Here is a 17615-nt window from a genome sequence, read left to right on the forward strand (position 1 = left end):
TCCTATAACACAAAATATCTGTACAAAATTGGAAGACATTCAACAAGCCTTTGAACTATACTAGAAAGATTCGTACACCCAACTGGCTAGTGCCGATACTTTAACAAAGGAGACATTTCTAAGTTCTTTGGACTTGCCATCCATAGGAGAAAAACAGAATGTAGAATTATTAGCAGAGATAACAGCAGAGGAACTAGATAGAGCTCAGGGCTTGAAATTAACCTTTTTACATGGTAGCACTGGTGCTCCTAACTTTTTGAAGTTAGGAGCACAAGCAAAATTTTTGGAGCACTCACCGTAATGTAAGAAGCACCAACAGTGTAATTGATTTTTTTTTATTGCAACAAAAAGTCGACATTATACTGTATACATTACATTGTATGTGTATAGTACACTTATTAACAACTTTTTCAGTTGAAGACATTTTTAGAAAAAAACAGCACTGAACCACTGAACACCACTGTGAATGAAAGAGAAACCTTACAAAGGCAGGCACGTCATCAGAATAGGAGGGACAAGGAGCGGAGTGAATACATTTCGTAAACAACCAACATGGCTACTGATTTCGAAAATGCTATGATAAATGTGTTGAACGAACTGGAATGTACATTTTCTTTAAAAGCAGAACAAACGGCTGCACTGAAAGCTTTTATTGAAATAAAGGACGTGTTTGCCGTCCTTCCTACGGGGTTTGGTAAGAATTTAATTTACCAACTGGCTCTGTTGATCGGGAAAAAGATGGGGCTCAGTGAAAACCCAGTGGCTATTGTTGTTTCTCCGCTAGTTGCTCTCATGGAGGAGCAGGTCAGAGAAGTGACCAAGCTGGGAATCACGGCCATGCAACTCGGAGTCCACAGTGAGGAGAAGTCTGCAAAGACGGCAACCCTCTTTCCCAGACATCATCACAGCTCTTCTCCGCTGCACGCTGCACATTGCACACTGCACTTGCTTGCTGGTCTGTTTACAGTGGTGTTGTGCTAGCCTACGTCACACGTTTTGTTTACTCAGATTGGTTTACCGTCTTTCCAATCGCCAGTAGGGGCACTTTGAGTGACAGCCGTTGATACCGCCCCTTGGGAACAGAGGAAATGTACACTCTGTGTCCAGACCCATACGCGTTTTGCGAATTGGGTCTGGCAACGCCAGGCTAGTTTAGTGGTGGTTCAGTGGTGTTTGAGTCTTTCAGTGTTTTCTTCATTTTCTCTTCTCTCCGGCATGAATTAGCTTCAGCTTCTAGCTCTGAGTGACAGAAGTGCCGTGGTTGCGGAGTGATTTGAGGCTAATAACCAATCTAAAATCAGCATTAAAGGTCAAGCTCACGTTTGATTGGTCACTGTCAGCTCACGTGGTAGAGAGAAGCCTGGGAACTTTATCAGTGTAGCCTACTAACCTGAGGGGGGAAAAAACTTGTGAATGAGACATTCGACTTGGGGGAAAATAGTCACACCAAGAGAATTATTTACACTTGCACCAGTGCTCCCAATATTTTGAGGTTGCACAGATGAAATTTTGGTTGCAAAAGTTATTGGCCCTATTACTTATTATTTCAAAATTAAATCTTGATTTTTAAAAAATTCAATTAAGTCTTTAATCGCAACTATATTGACATCCACCTCTGACTACAGTGTGATTCACGGCTTAATATTCTTATAGTTCATGCAAAAAAATCTAGTAATATAGGTCGGGTGATTGTAGTTAAAAAGATACTTTTCAAAGTTTTCTGCAAAGTCAAAGCACCCCGTGTACATTGTCAGTACCAAAAACAAAATCACTGCACAGCAAAGTGACTGAAAAATAAAATCAGACTGTCTCATATTACAATAATCATCAGTTTATTAAAGTGCAAAAGTTACACAGATAAAACAGGTTATTTCCAGCAAGTTAAAGTGGTAGTGATACTGCAATCTACTCAAAAGTGTGTTTTACCATACCCTTACTGTTAGGTAATAAAAATCATCATTATAACTGCATGTGAATATACAGTCTATGTCTTCAAAAGAAACACAGCTGATGTTATTTTCTTTACAAAGAGAACAAAAATGACAGTAAAGGTTAAAAAACAACTCTACAGCTTGTGAGGGTTTTGGCTGAGGCAGAAGAGCAAAGCTGCAGGCAGTTAGATATTTTAAGTGACCCAACAACCCAATTTCACCACATTGACTTTTATGGTTTCTTCTTATGTTTTATGATCCTGTATGATCATTTATTTCTTGTGATTCCTGTGTCTGACGGTGCACACCACCCCGCTCTTTGGCCTGAGCGTGCCAGTGTCCTCGATGTCAAAGGTCTGTCCCGGCACCAGACTGAAGTCAAACCTCTGGAGCAGCTTGGCCATCACCACTTTCGCCTCCATCTGTGATCACCCACCACCCACTGAGTTAATTCCACGTGTTGTTATGTTTGTGTGTTTGTTTACTGTTTGTGACTGTCACCACCCACCTGAGCGAAGTTCTGTCCCAGGCATGAGCGTGGGCCGAGGGCGAAGGGGTAGTAGCAGAAATAAGGCCTTGAAAAAGAGATTAGAGGACATTTTCCTTTTTTATCTGGGACAATGATTTGTGTTTTAACATGTTAATACTAAAAATAAAACATGTCACGATGTGAAAACTGGATGCTTCTTACTTGGGAGCATCTGGGTGAAATCTGTCTGGATCAAATGTCAGCGGGTCCTTGAAGAATTTATCCATCCTCCCAGTCACGTAGCTGTTAAACTGAATTTCAGAAAAAAATATTGAACATTTAGACAGCAGATCATTTTTCATGCTTCGTCAGTATCACATATTTATATAAATCAGTATAAGTATCAACAAACTATAAAACCTGTTAGGGTTCTGACACCAGTTGTTGCTTTAGAGGTACTCACAAAACACGTGGCTCCGACGGGTATGTGGATACCGTCAATGACAATGTCTTTGAATAGATCACGAGTTGTGCCTGGAGCTGTCGGGTAGATCCTCAGAGTCTCTTTCAGCACCTGTGGGGAGGTCACAGTGTGATGTGCACATCTTGAGTCAACTGACCTTTCGCTAAGCCCCGCCCCTTTGTGAGGGTCCCACAAGCTGTCAGAGTAAGCATGGAGCCCACACTGTAACTAACTGCACTCCCTGAAGAAATATTATCATATTTTTGGAGAAATGAAAGAGTGATTCCAGAGAGAAGCAGGCAGAGGGGTCTGCAGTCTGTGTTTGAAGGATATATCCAGGATGTCAAACTGACTCAGCAGCAACAACAGGTTAAAAAGACAAAGATAGTTAGAAGCTAAAGCCGAACTATAGGCTACAGATCACAGTGTAAAAGTGAACCACCACATCACTGCTGATCGCCACACAAGACAATGAATATAAAAAGAAACTTTGCTGATATTGAACCAGCTGTGTGGCATCACAGTGTGTGCAGATGAATGGTGTTTGGCTTCGCCCCCGTGCCGACGCCAGCACCTGGACCTCCGTCACCGGACGGGCAGGGATCTCCAGTCAAACTACGTTCATCTGCACACACTGCGATGACACACAGCTGGTTCAGTATCAGCAAAGTTTCCCTGCTTCTCTTATGCAGCAGTTACAGGCCAATTTCGCTTTTGAACGTCGACTTCAAAATCCTTTCCAAAGTTCTCGCCTTACGGCTTCAGACTGTTCTGTCACCTATCATAGGGCTAGATCAGACTGGTTTTGTGCCACGCCGACAATCCTTTCACAACACTAGGCGCCTGTTTAACATTATAGCGTCACCCTGTTCTTTATCTCCTGAGGTTGTGGTCTCCCTCGACGAGGAGAAGGCCTTCGACAGGGTTGAGTGGAGTTTTCTGTATGAAGTGTTGGCCAGATTTGGGCTGGGTGGGGCCTTTGTTGAGTGGGTTAAGCTTTTTTACCCCTATCGCTTGTGGGACGGATAAGTCTGATTAAGATGGTTGTCCTCCCCAAGTTTTTATACTTTTTTCAGCACCTCCCTGTTTTGCTGACTAAATCTTTCTTCAACAACTTGGATAAGAGAATTTCAACATTCTTATGGAATGGCAAACCAGTAAGAATCCGCAAATCAATTCTGCAGTTGTGGCTGTCTCTTTAAAGATCTGGTGTCAGTTTAGAAAGGCTTTTGGCCTTCCGGGTCCATCCACTCTGACCTCCATATACAGAAATTGTGCCTTCGAGCCATCGAGGACTGATTCAGCATTCCGCGTCTGGCATAACAATGGTATAAAGTCAGTTAACGATTTGTACACAGACAAGACATTTTCCTCTTTTATACAACTTCTAACGGAGTATAACCTCCCTCAACATCATCTTTTTCGCTTCTTTCAGGTCCGTGACTATGTTAAAAAACTATTTCCCCACTTTCCAAATCTCCCTCCAGAAACCTTAGTTGATACTCTTTTAAACACAGATCCGATTGCCAAGGGATGCATTTCTTTTTTGTATAGGTCTATTTGGGCTGCATCTTCAACTTCCCTTACTGCTGTTCAAAACACATGGGAGGAGAGTCTTAATATTAAACTGAGCAACAATGGCAATCTGCACTTTCTCTTAACTTGTCATCAATCTGTGCTAGGCACAGGCTGATCCAATGTAAAGTTCTTTTTAGAACTCACTATACAAATGGAAGACTTGCGAAAATATACCCTTCTGTTTCCTGTGGCAGATGTAAATCGTCTCCTGCGAATCATGTACATATGTTCTGGTCTTGTGCTAAACTGAGGTCGTTTTGGTCATATATTTTTGATACATTAACTAGGGCATACGGTTATGCTGTTGCTCCAAACTGTCTATCTGCGATTTTTGGCATTGTTCCTTTTACAGGCGTTCCTAAAAATTTGAAACACACCTTGGCATTCACTACCCTGTTGGCCCGTCGGCTGATTCTCCTCAATTGGAAACTCCCCAGTCCCCCCTTGCATTCTCATTGGGTCCGTGAGGTGCTTTATAATTTGAAGCTCGAAAGACTCAGGTTTACACTAAAAGGCTCTGTGAAATCATTTCATGTTACTTGGGATCCTTTTCTGAATCACATACATTCTCTAGACTTTTCCTTTGAGTTGGAGGATTGATATGTGTAATTGTTTATTTACTTTTTGTTTATTTTTATTCAATATCATTTAACCTTTATTTTTTATTTTTTTTAATTTATTATTTTTCAATTCCTTTTGTATTTATAATTTTTTTAATTATTTATTTATTTAGTTACTTTTTTTCATTTCCATTTCTGAACTGCTCTTTTCATCTATTTCTTTCTCTCTTATTTAGGTTTTGAGTGTTTGGCCTGGCAGTGGGTTGTGGGCGGTGGGTGGGAAGGGAGTTGACATTCAGATGTGACAATCAAGGTTTTGTCTGTTTTTTCTTTACCTGATGCTGTATATCACACTGTCTTGTCTAAAATGTTCAAAATGTTCTATAAATAAAGTTGGAAAAAAAAAAGTTTCCCTGCTTCCCTTCACTGGTTCCTGTACAGCAGGGTGGGTCTTTGTTTCACTGTTATAATCATTAAAAAGCAAAAGCAGCATGTGTATACATTCAGTAGGCTATATCTTCAGTAGCTAGCTAGCTAACCCTACACTTTTCAGGGTTTGATTTTGGAACAGGGAAGAAAACGTCTATCTTTTTCCAACCTCTCCAAGTAACATGTATCATTAATACACAACGTGCCCCAGGCACAACATTTAGCTCCAAATCCACAACACCAGCTTGAAGATGAAGGAAATCTGAAACGACTGCATTAGAGTCAATGGAGAACAGCTGTGTTGTTGTCAGACCCTGGTCTGAGCCGGCCTGATGCTACATTATGATTGGACAGTCTGCGTCGGGGGCAGGACTCAGCGAAGGGTCAGTTGCTTAAAAAAATATTGAAGCACGTTTAAGCAGAATTAGAGACGAGGCAAATCCTGGTTAATGTGTTATCTGCATATGAAGCTATTCCTCATATAAAAAAAGGAAAAGAGTACTGTAACTGTATGTGGGCTAACTACAGATTAAGTGTATGAAGGAATGAAAATGTAACCTGGAGATGGACACACAGCATGCTTCCTCCTAAAGAGCTGAATCATCATGTACCTGTGAGAGGTAGACCAGTTTCCCCAGATCGTCATAACTGATCTCCTGTTTCATTCCAATGACATCATCCACCTCGTTCTTCACTCTTTAAAAAAACAAATACAAAAACAAATAAAAACACAACTGAAGAAACCATCTTTTAAAAATCTACATTATGAAACTCCTTTGCAATGAATTATTGGTTCTTACTTCTCCAGTATTTCAGGATGTCTTGTAAGTTCCATGATGCAAAAGGCCAGTTGGTTAGCTGTTGTTTCTTGACCTAAAATATTAGAACAATAGACCCTTAAACTGTTAGTAAACAGTGTGAGGTTTTTTGGTGGGTGGGGCTTAGCTGGAGGCAAAACAATTCTCCACAGACATTAGCCAGCACTAGCTAGCAAGTTCTGTTGGCATGTTTCTGACAATGAAGTGTCCCATTAATACTGTTAGCCTGACTTTGGCCTGAAACATTTTAAACATCAGAACAGGAACAACACAGCCTCACCTGCAATGAAAAATGTCACAAAATTGTCCAGCATCAACTCTTCATCTTCTTCAGTCACGTTTTCCTCTGTAATAAAAAGAAAATAGAATTGCACAAGTAAACCAATATTCCAGTGATCTTACCATATAGTTTGGGAAAAAATGAACAAAATTAATATATGTTGTCCCCATATTGGGCGAGGTACTCAAGGCCTCCCGTTAGAGGCGTTTCGGGTACTTCCCATTGGTAGGAGGCCCTGGGGCAGACCCAGAACATGATATAGGGATTACATATCTCGTCTGGTCTGGGAGAGGGACGTTTGGAATGCCTTGTCTAGCCTAATGTCCCCCTGACCTGGTCTGGATAAACTACCAACTGTTCACAATCAGGTACAGTGCATAGAGTATGGAAGTAAATACCTTTCAAATAACTTTCAGTCCAACATATATTCCATCTATCAATTTTCATCTGCTTATCCAGAACTGGGTCGCAATGGCAGCAGACCAAGCAAAGGACTCTAGACGTCCTTCTTCAGTCTGTCCTGGGGGATCCCAAGGTGTTCCCAGGCGACATGAGACACACTATAATCCCTTCAGCATACTTTGGGTTGACCATGGGGTCTCCCACCAGTTGGACACACCAGGAGTCATCCTGATCAGATGCGTGAACCATCGCAACTGGCCCCTTTCGACAAAGAGGTAGCAGTTGCTTTACTCTGACCTCCCTCTGGACGTCTGAGCTTCTCACCCTATCTCTAAGGCTGAACCCAGCCTCAGAGACAAGTCATTTTGGCCACTTGGATCCACAATCTCATTTTTCAGTGACCTAACAAAGCTCATGACCATTGGTGAAGATCGCAACGCAGATTGACTGGTGATTTGAAAGCTTTGCCTTCTGGCACAGCTCCTTCTTCACCAAAACCACCGCAATCTGCCTGTCTATCTTCACCACCAAAATCTATTTAGGTCCAAGTGGACGTTTGTGCCAAAGTTTAGGAAATTCCTTTGAGGTCTTCTTCAGAAATCATATTCACAAGAATGAGATGGACACAAGGTCACAGTGACCTTGACCTATGACCACTAAAATGTCATCAGTTCATCATTGAGTCCTGCGGCCTTTTTGCCAAATTAAAAGGAATTCCCTTAAGGTGTTTTTAAGATATTGTGTTCACAAGAATGAATTGGACCAGGTCACAGTGGCCTTGACCTTTGAACACCAAAATCTAATCAGTTCATCTTTGAGTCCAGGGGACTTATGTGCCAAATTCAAAGGAATTCCCTTTAGGATTTCTTGAGATATCTTGTTCACAGAAATGAGATGGACCAGGTAACAGTGACCTTGACCTTTGACCACCAAAAACTTACCAGTTCAGTGTTGAGTGCAAGTGGACGTTTGTGCCAAAGTGTAGGAAATTCCCTTGAGGTCTTCTTTAGATATCACATTCACAAGAATGAGATGGACACAAGGTCACAGTGACCTTGACCTCTGACCACCAAAATGTCTTCAGTTCATCCTTTGCCTTTATGTCATCATTTGTCCTGTGCCAAATATGAAGGAATTCCCTCAAAGTGTTCTTAGGTATCATGTTCACAAGAATGACATGGACCAGGTCACAGTGACCTTGACCTTTGACCCCCAGAATCTAAGTTTATGACCAAAATCTAATCAGACTTTAAGGTGCTGACCCTTCATGGTCAGCTGCAAACCGCCCCAGTGCATGCTGGGGGGTCACAGTCTGAAGAAGCCATCAGAACGACACCATCCTCAAGAAGCAAAGATTCAATTCTGAGGTCCCTAAACCGCACACTCTCCTCCCCCCAGCTGTGCCTTTACATCCTGTCAATGAATATCACAAACAGAATCTGTGACAAGGGACAATCCTCGCAGAGGCCAACATCCACTGACTTTGTGCTGAGTATACGGACGCAGCTCTCAGACCGATTGACTCATAGCAACGGCCCCAGTATCCCACAGGCATGGTCCTAAGCCCTCTCCAAGTACACAAAGCATATGTAGACTGAATGGGAAAACATTCATGACCCCTCTAGCAGCCAGCGCAAGGGTGAAGGCCTATGGGTCAATATGGCATGCAGTATTAAAGCACTTTGAGTGACTTGAAAGTCACTATGTAGGTGCAGGTCTATGCATTTATAATTGCACCTCCTGAATCTTAAGTTAGACAATTGGCCTCATTTCGAGTACCCTGAAATAAACAAAACTAAATGAATCTAATAATATGAATTGTTAATGACGTGCATGTTGAGATAATGATACTTGTACTGTGTACTTACTTATCTAGACCCTAAGAACTATTGTTTTTTTTCCACTTCTATGAACCTATTACAACACAGGGATATTCAAAGGTCCTTTTATCTAATCAAACTGAATCTGAACTTTAGAAACCATCACCTTTTCCAGCTGTTTTGATGATCTGTGTGAGGATGTCCTTGGGGACGTCTTCGCCGTTTTGCATGGCAGTCTTTCTGTTTTGAATCCACTGAGCTCCAGTTGTGCGTAGCAGGCGGCAAGCGTCCCTCACTTCCTTTATGAATGGTCGGTTCATTGGGTTGTACTGGAAATGCAAGGTTTGAGGATCTCACACAGTTTATAATACTGTCACAAAACAAACTCCGTAAAAACCTGCAGTGAAAATATACCTCAAAAAAGTGGTCTCTGGCCATGTACACCATCCCTTTCAAACACATTTCGATGGCTTTCGGGAAATCTGAACTATCCTTCAGCTGGTCTAAATCCACACCAAAAGCAACCTGAGAGTTAGAAAGAAAACAAGTTAGCTACAACTTGATTAGATGAACTTTTGTGACGTACACAAAAAACGTTTGGATGAGGACTGCTGCAGTGGAAGCTGTAAAACAGACGATGGCACAATACCTTAGCAATAACATCAAGGGTAACAAAGTTGACCAGACGCAGCATGTGGGCCTCTGTTTTGCTATCAGCGATATCTGTAAGTTTAGTCATCAGTTTCTCTGCCCTCTCATTGAAGGTGCCCATTAAACCTCTCAAATACCTGGAAATAATGGGAGTTTTAGACAGTGGACGAGCACAGCCAGGACATACCTGCACAGCTCCACAAACATTATGCAATTAGACAATGTTGTCAAGAAGAAACCCACAAACTGAACAGAACCTACGATTACAAACACCGGATATAAACTAATGGTTGAGCAGAGACTCTGTTGTGTCTCTTTGTGGTTATTAAATCACTCACAGGCTGCTGAATGCAGGGTCCATGATCCGACGCTGTTTATGCCACTGCTCATGGTCCTGAGCTGTTACCAGGCCATTACCTAGGAACCTTAAAAAAGATAAAATGAAACACAATGCTTTCAAACCAGCTAAATAAAATTGTAGGGTTGCCTAGGACTTAAAAGTTGACTGACAGTACTCATGTATCTAAAATGCCAGTAGTTGTTGTCAGGTAAAAAAACAAACACTGATATTGTTCTTGGGATAAATAACATAGTACAGTATCTGTATCACATAGACAGTGTTGTTAATCTGAAAGTCTGATGAAGAACCTTTGACCAAACATGCTGAAGAGTTTCTTGTAGAAACTATCTTTGGGACACTTTGGGGACATCAGGACCTCCTGAAACAGACCCATCAAAAGAGGGAACATTAAAACACAAGGTGTTGTCAATGTAAATATGATCAGAGAATATGCGTGTACCCTTTCAGCAAAAAGTACAAGAGTTGACATTGTGGGGACATTTTTTTTAAGGATTTATAGGGTGTCCTCCTGTGCAGTTTATTGTGCCATGTCTGCAACTGACAGTTACACAGATACTTTCTTAAGGTGCGGCTTTTACCTTGGTTGTCTCTGGGCAGGTCACAATGAGTAAAACATAATGCAGGAAATTCAGCCTGCAAACAGGTCCGTGATTCTCCGCCCTGCAAATGACATCATAATTGTGGGTTTGAATAGCAAATAATGCAAATATTTACACCCAAAGTGAGGGTGCACCATCAGTCTCCCATCAACTTCAGTCTCCCGACCACTCAAAGCGCTTTTACACTACGTCACATTCACCCCTTCACACACTGGTGGCCGAGGCTACCATACAAGGTACCACCTGTTACTTGGTAACCATTCATGCGCTCACACACACTGATGGAATAGCCACTGGAGGCAATTTGGGGTTCAGTGTCTTGCTCAAAGATACTTCGACATTCAACTTGAGGATCCAAGGATCGAACCGCAAGTCTTCCGATTAGCCACAGCCACCCCACAGGGGGTTACAAAAAGAGGGGGAGGCATGTAGAACTATTTTTCTAAGCACGGGGGAGGGACTTATGCTTTTATTTTTATCTAAATGGTTGTATTTTGTATTTATTTTACTGCAGATTTTTAGAGAAAACATTTTTCATAGCCACAAACTGCGCAAACAGAAATTATCATTGGATTTTCAAATATCCGTCGGTCCTTGGACACATCATGTGGGACAAACGCACCTGTCAGAAAAAGAACATAGCCAAATCTGGGGCATTTTAATTTCAAATGATATGCACCATATTGCTACGGTTTCCATGTACATTTCCCTTGATTCACCTAAAGTGTGTGAAGGAACGCTATTGCAGGTCCTTCCTGCCTGCTGCTGCCAGGCTACATAACCAGCACTGCTCACAGTAGACTGCACCATGGACACTTTGTAGACACTATGGACACCACAGCTGTCTGCTGTTTTGCACATACAATCACTTGCAATAGATGTGCTCCCTTTATCCACTGCTCATTTTTTGCTCATTTTCATTCACTGCTGCTCATTATTATCCACTTCCTATTATTTTCATTATTATTATTGTTATTATTATTATTATTATTGTTTTTTATCGCCGTCTCTTTTATTTTTGTACTTATTTGCATGCCTAGTTATTTAAATTTTTTAGGTTTAATTTTGAAATCTTTAATCTGACTCTTTCTCCTTGACTGCTGTAACACTGGAATTTCTCAATTATGGGATCAATAAAGGTGTATCTTATCTTATCTTATCTTATCTTGAAACAGTGTGCACCAGGCTTTGAGGTCCGTTTTCTCTCATTTGGTAGGTGTGCCAGAGGTGTTACCCAGTCAGCAGTGACACGTACATGAATAAATGTCTCGTAGATCTGTAGTATCTGCTTATAATTGACACTTGTAATGTATGTAAATGTCTGTTTTCCCATGCTGCCAATAAAGCTTCTTTAAGGTAGTGCACCTACTTAACACAACAGTGGACAGTGATAGTTAATCAAAATCGTTTTATACTATGTATCTCACTTAAAATTTGGAAAAAGAGAGAGGCATGTCAAAGTTTTTAAGCATCAGAGAAGGACTTATGTTTAACAGTAACAGTAAATGGCTGAATTTTGTATTTATTTTACTACTGATTTTTAAAGAAAGCATGCCAAGGCAAACCCGCCAAAACTACAAACTTTCAGTCCAACATATATTACAAAATTACATTTTCACATTTCCAACGGTCCTTGAACACATCATCAGGAAAAAACAACCAAATTTGTTTTGTCATCAAAATCACTTTATTCTAAATGTCTCATTTAGAATTTGGCCAAAAATAAACCATGTGCACAGACTAGCAAGCATGCACAACAAGAGTTAAAAACTTTTTTCAAACCCATTTTAGTTCACAGTACCAGAGTTCTTATTCATTCATTCATTCATTCATCTTCTAACTGCTTCATCCTCTTGAGGGTTGTGGGGGGGCTGGAGCCTATCCCAGCTGACATCAGGCGAGAGGCAGGGTTGCCAGTCTATCACAGGGCTGGAGAACTTCTGTGTGTCCAATTCTGATTGGGCCCGTTTTTAATGGTCTGATGTAGCCTGGAATTTCCCAAAATTCCTTCCCTTAGGTTCGGTTCCATTCTCGCTCTATTTTTAAAAAATATATGCATTCTGGGGACTCTCTATACAGTCCACAATGCGTCTAGTTTCATGCAAGATGTGAATTCCAGGGACTTCTACACGGCCCACAGTGTTTCTAGTTTCATGCAAATAAAACCTTAGAGTACAATATGTGAGCAAGTGTGTGCTAGTTACAGCACTTGAGTATGTGTTTCATCATTAAACAGGACATGGTGTGTTCTTTCAGTAAATGACCTTGACAACAGATTCAAAGGAGTGAATGATCAAAGGAGTAAATGACCTTGACAACAGATTCAAAGGAGTGAATGATCAAAGGAGTAAATGACCTTGACAATATCTAATACAGATTCAAAGCTTTTATAATGCCTTGTACATGATTATATGGCTCTTTTTTGTTTCCCAATCACTTAGATATCTTAACTTTGTTACTTGATTTACTAAGCACAAACTTTTACACTACAACCGGCAACCCTCTTGCTGTGAGGCGAGAGTGCTAACCACCACACCACCGTGCCGCCCAGAGTTCTTATTATTATTGGCAATTTAACAGAGGTAGGTTACAGTGCAAAAAGTAACACAAGGACATCATTTCGAAGTAAAACACCATATTCCCTGCATTTTATTAGTGATGAAAATATAACTGTTAACATCGGCGTCAATCGGCCAACTTTTGGCCGATTGCTGATTATTCTCTAATGGCAATAATCAGCAGTTTAAATCAGCCAGCCAATAAATCGGTTGGGCCCTACTAAAAGTCACAACGAATTTTGTGGGGTTTTTTAGTGTAAAGGAAATGATTCTGAAAACATTCATCCATTTACAAAACATATGAACAGCCCGTGATATCCTAAGAAAAATGATATGCAAATTCACCAGTATGTCTCAGTTTTTTCACATTCAGTCTGCTACTCACTTTCATTACATGTAAATGTTTTTCATAATTTAGTTTTGTCAGTGCCTCAGCAGCAGGGTTCCACCCATATTGTTTACAGACAGGAGTCTGCTACAGATTTAAATTGCTCCTGAAACCTCTCAGCCGTCACAAGTGCACCAACTTTAGGTGTGCAAAGTCATCTAGAGGGCCAGACTGGACCCGTTTGACACCTCTGTTTTAAACTTTAAACTTTAAAACATTACAGCTTAAGTTAATAAATTCTAATAACTGAATTATGGTGGAGGGAGGCTCAAAGAAAAATATTTGTACTCAGATAAGAACAGTCCCTAAGTAGTTATGAAATTAAGGAACAACAGGAACAGGTCACACCCAGTGAAATTATGCTGACCTCTGACCTACTATGCAGCCCAGGGGGGAGGGGTACAGTAATGACGCAGTGGCGGTACCTGTGATCTCACCTGACAGTTCGGTTCAGGTGTTAAAACATTTACATACATTCTCCCTTCACATTTTCATAAAACATCACCTGTCCTGTCCTTACCACTCCAGGAACTTGTCGTGAACGACTCCGCCATTTTTCATTATTCTCATAACTGTCTGTGAGTGTCCGAGCAGGAAACTGTGAGGAGACAAACACAAAGTGTCAACACCAGACTTTTAGCTAATGTTAGCTAATGTTAGCTAATGAAGCTAATGTTAGCTAATGTTAGCTAATGTTAGCTAATGTTAGCTAATGTTCGCTAGTGACGAAGCTAAGAAACGTTCGAGCCAACTTCACAACCACCTGCCTCACTCTCGGTGGCCCGGGTATGTGGTCATACTTCATATGAAGGTGTTTCAGATACAGGCAGTAACCGAGGAACGATATGAAAACCAGAGAGAGGAGGAACACAACGGTCCAGCTCAAGGCTGTGAAGAAAACTGACATTTTGGTGAGGTGAAGTCTCAGAGACGAGACGCCGTCGTCAAGTTGACGTTTTGACCAAAGTCGACTGTTTCCTAATGAGATCGACATTTCCGTGTCATCGGTGCAACAGAGCACACACACACACACGTATTTAAAAACGTACTGTAGTGTGCTGTAGTACAGTACGGGCTCCATAGCTCAGTGGTTAGAGCACTGGTCTTGTAAACCAGGGGTCGCGAGTTCGATCCTCGCTGGGGCCTGCCGGGTTCATACTTTTCATTTTCAGAGGCGAGTTCGAGCACTGCTTGAACTTGACTGGTTTCTTAATTTCGCTGTAAATATTAACTGTGTCCTCTGACCTCTCTGCTACAGTCAAATAATGCTGTTGTAACAACTGAGGGAAGTGATGAAAAGCCTTTTTTTGTGATCAAATTTTTATTGAGTTTCAAGATATGCAAAGAAAATTAAGGCAAGGACACGTGTTGAGACACAGCAATATAGTACAAAACTGTACCACCCCACCTTTACCCCACCCCCAGTTAGATCTCTATATAATTCAACAACAGAATGTGTCTAGAAAAAAATAAATGTTTTACCTTTTTATTTTAATTCTTTATTTTTCATTTTTAATTATTATTTTTTAATTCATCAATTACTTTATTATTATAATTGTTTTTTGTTCATTTTTCTATTTATTGTTATTAATAATATTATAAATAATATAATTATTATTTTAAAATAAATTAATTGTTTTACTTTTTAATTTTTGTATTTGTATTTTTTAATTTATTAATTAATTTTCTTATTTATTTTTTGTCTGTTTGTTATCATTATTATTTTCCTTTTTCCTTTAAAGTTTTTATTTTTTATTAATTATTTTTTAATTTATCAATTTATTTATTTTTTTTTTTTACTTTTTCCATGTTAATTTTAAATAATAATAATAATGATAATAATGTATTTTTTTTACTTTTTAATTTTAATTAAAAAAAATTTTCTACTTCATTATTTTTTTTGTTCATTTGTCTATTTATCATTATTTTACTTTTTCAGGGTTTTTTTAATGTTATTCTTTAATTTATTTTTTATTATTATTATTGTTTTTTCCTGTGTACAGTGGTGTTTTTTGTACATGTGTACAAACACATTTGTTTCAGGATGTTGTGATTTGTACAATACTTTACACTGAACAGCATCAGCATAAATATTACCCAGCAGTCATCTTTGTATCACCTGTATATGACAAAAATACCATAGATAGATAAATAGATCCTTTATTGTCATTGTATGTTCTACAACCAAACTTTGTTTGAGCAGTCCAGTTAGCAGCATATAAATGTTTACACATGCATCAACACACACTTGTGGGGGGATGTGAGGGGTCCGATCTTGTGTTTGCGGCCCATGTGAGAAGACGGCCTGAGTGGATGTCACAAAGGTTTGGTGGGGAGACACCAGTGATCCTCTCAGCTGTCTTGACAACCTGCTGCAGGTCTTTTTTTTTTATTATGCTCTCAGTTGTGCAGTGGTAAAAGTGGATCAGAAGTTCCTGAGGAAGCCTGTTACATTTCAGGGTCGTGAGAAAGAACATCATTTGCTGGGCTCTTCTGATGATGTGGGAGGTGTTCAGACTCCAGGTCAGGTCCTCAGCTATGTGCACCACCAGGAACTTAAAGCCTGCAACCCTCTTTACCTCTTCGCCGCTGATGTACACTGTGATGAGAAAGAACATTTATAATTTATGATAAATTAATTCAACAGAGTAGTTTTTATACATGTAGTTTATTTTTAGGTTTTATAGTTTCTGTAGAATAAGCGCATAATTTTGCTTTAGATTGCGACAGACTTGGCGTCACCACCTCTAAATGGACACCTCTTTGAAATGCAGTGCCAAGAGTCAACGGAGCGCGGGACTAAAAGGAAGGGCCTCTTTTATTTCACTCATTTTACATTTTGTTTTCTTAAAATTTAACCACTTTGTGGGGCGTTGGAGGCTTAGTGGTAGAGCAGGCGCCCCATGTACATGGCTGTTGCCGTAGCGGCTGGGGTTCGACTCCAGCCTGTGGCCCTTTGCTGCATGTCACTCCCTCTCTCTCTCCCCCTTTCATGCTTGTCTGTCCGATCCATTAAAGGCTAAAAATGCCCCAAAATATTTAACCACTTTGTGAGGAGCCCAGTGGAACAGGGGCCCCTGCCGCAGCAGCTACAGCTTTGATTCCAACCGATGGCCCTTACCTGCATGTCATCCCCTCCCTCCTTCACTCTTCTAACAAAAAAGCCCCAAAAATAATCATAAAAAATGACCCAGTTTGTCACCATTTATTGGTTGTCCGGCTATCATAGTCAAAATTAACCTAAGCTGACGAAGCCTGTATGAAGCAGAGGTATTCCTACGTGGCACGCACCCGCTGCACCCTGTAAACTTCAGTTCATGATGAGCATGACATCGAGGTAAATCAGAGTCTTCACGACTTTAAAACTTTGAAACAAACAGCTCTGCCTCCCACCTCAGAGTTCATCCCTCAGCCATCAGTTTCAGCACGGAAGCACAAGGGAACTCCTCCATGACTGAAAATAAGACCAGTTTTGCCAACCGGAGCGAACAACTACGTAGATACATGCTCATCACACATCAGATCGCGCCTGCTTTCACCTCAGCTGCTGAAGCGGGAAACCCTCCCTGGGTTTATACAATTGCACTCGTCTCCAGGAGCAGTGGAGGAACAGGCTAATGAGTCAACACACGATCTCACAGAGGCTTAACGGAGGTGAAGTGATGGGCCAAGTGATGCGGATGGACATTGTGAATCAAATGTGCACTTATGTTTGCTCGTGTAAATATATCGGCTCATCATTAAACAGTCTGCGGTGCTAAAGGAGGCTAAAAGGCTGCGATGAAGGAGGCGTGAAGACACAAAATCTGATTCAGAGTTTTCTTCAAAAACTACCATGAATTAAATTGCATCTGACGCATCAGCCTGCACAGCCTCCTGCTTGTAGGACACACAGTGATCCATATGATAAATATATATGTCTCACTGCTTACAGCTAATTTAGGTCTCTGAACACGAGTACAGTCTTGGTGATGAATTACTGCTGCCTTTTTAACACATAAACCCAAAAAAAGCTCAACATGCCCTCCTCTCAGACTCACACACTCACCTACTTAAGAAGCAACGAACGTCTCACTAATCTGAGCTTCATCTCAGCCCGTGGGTGGTGAGATATATACACACGCTATAGGATTATTTTTACACAGTAACCAGGCTGTTAATAGCTTTCACAGAATTAACGTCACGCTTCTGTGTTTAAATGCACGTAGAACATTTTTCAGTCCAGTTATTTCAAGGCTGAAAATAAAACCTGATTTCTAAAATAAAGAAGGAGTTTGTGTTCACATTATGTACTGGTGATGTCATCTT

At 40.6% G+C, this 17615-nt stretch overlaps 1 protein-coding gene and 1 non-coding gene across 2 annotated transcripts; one reads left to right on the top strand and one right to left on the bottom strand.

Annotated features, from left to right (window-relative positions):
* Nucleotides 1-1815: 1815 nt before the first annotated feature.
* Nucleotides 1816-14333, bottom strand: LOC125897078 (cholesterol 24-hydroxylase-like). Its single transcript, XM_049590139.1, has 15 exons — nt 14075-14333; nt 13828-13905; nt 10341-10422; nt 10050-10120; nt 9740-9826; nt 9400-9538; nt 9165-9275; nt 8917-9079; nt 6529-6594; nt 6231-6303; nt 6042-6126; nt 2864-2974; nt 2623-2711; nt 2440-2506; nt 1816-2353 (listed from the first exon to the last, which is right to left on the bottom strand). The coding sequence occupies exons 1-15, from the start codon at nt 14299-14301 to the stop codon at nt 2204-2206; spliced, it is 1599 nt and encodes a 532-aa protein (XP_049446096.1). The 5' UTR covers nt 14302-14333; the 3' UTR covers nt 1816-2203.
* Nucleotides 14334-14380: 47 nt separating this feature from the next.
* trnat-ugu (transfer RNA threonine (anticodon UGU)) lies at nt 14381-14453 on the top strand. The gene has a single exon. It is a non-coding gene; the product is annotated as a tRNA-Thr (tRNA).
* The last annotated feature ends 3162 nt before the right edge of the window (nt 14454-17615 follow it).

Source organism: Epinephelus fuscoguttatus, linkage group LG11 (assembly GCF_011397635.1).
Source record: "Epinephelus fuscoguttatus linkage group LG11, E.fuscoguttatus.final_Chr_v1".
Taxonomy (NCBI): domain Eukaryota; kingdom Metazoa; phylum Chordata; class Actinopteri; order Perciformes; family Serranidae; genus Epinephelus; species Epinephelus fuscoguttatus.

What these genes read in the sequence shown, in the direction of transcription:
- LOC125897078 (XM_049590139.1), bottom strand. Translation starts at nt 14,301, where the DNA reads ATGTCGATCTCATTAGGAAACAGTCGACTTTGGTCAAAACGTCAACTT. An exon ending in CACGACAAGTTCCTGGAGTG is followed by an intron (nt 10,423 to 13,827) that starts GTAAGGACAGGA and finishes TGTCATTTGCAG; the next exon opens with GGCGGAGAATCACGGACCTG. An exon ending in GACCCTGCATTCAGCAGCCT is followed by an intron (nt 9,539 to 9,739) that starts GTGAGTGATTTA and finishes CATTATTTCCAG; the next exon opens with GTATTTGAGAGGTTTAATGG.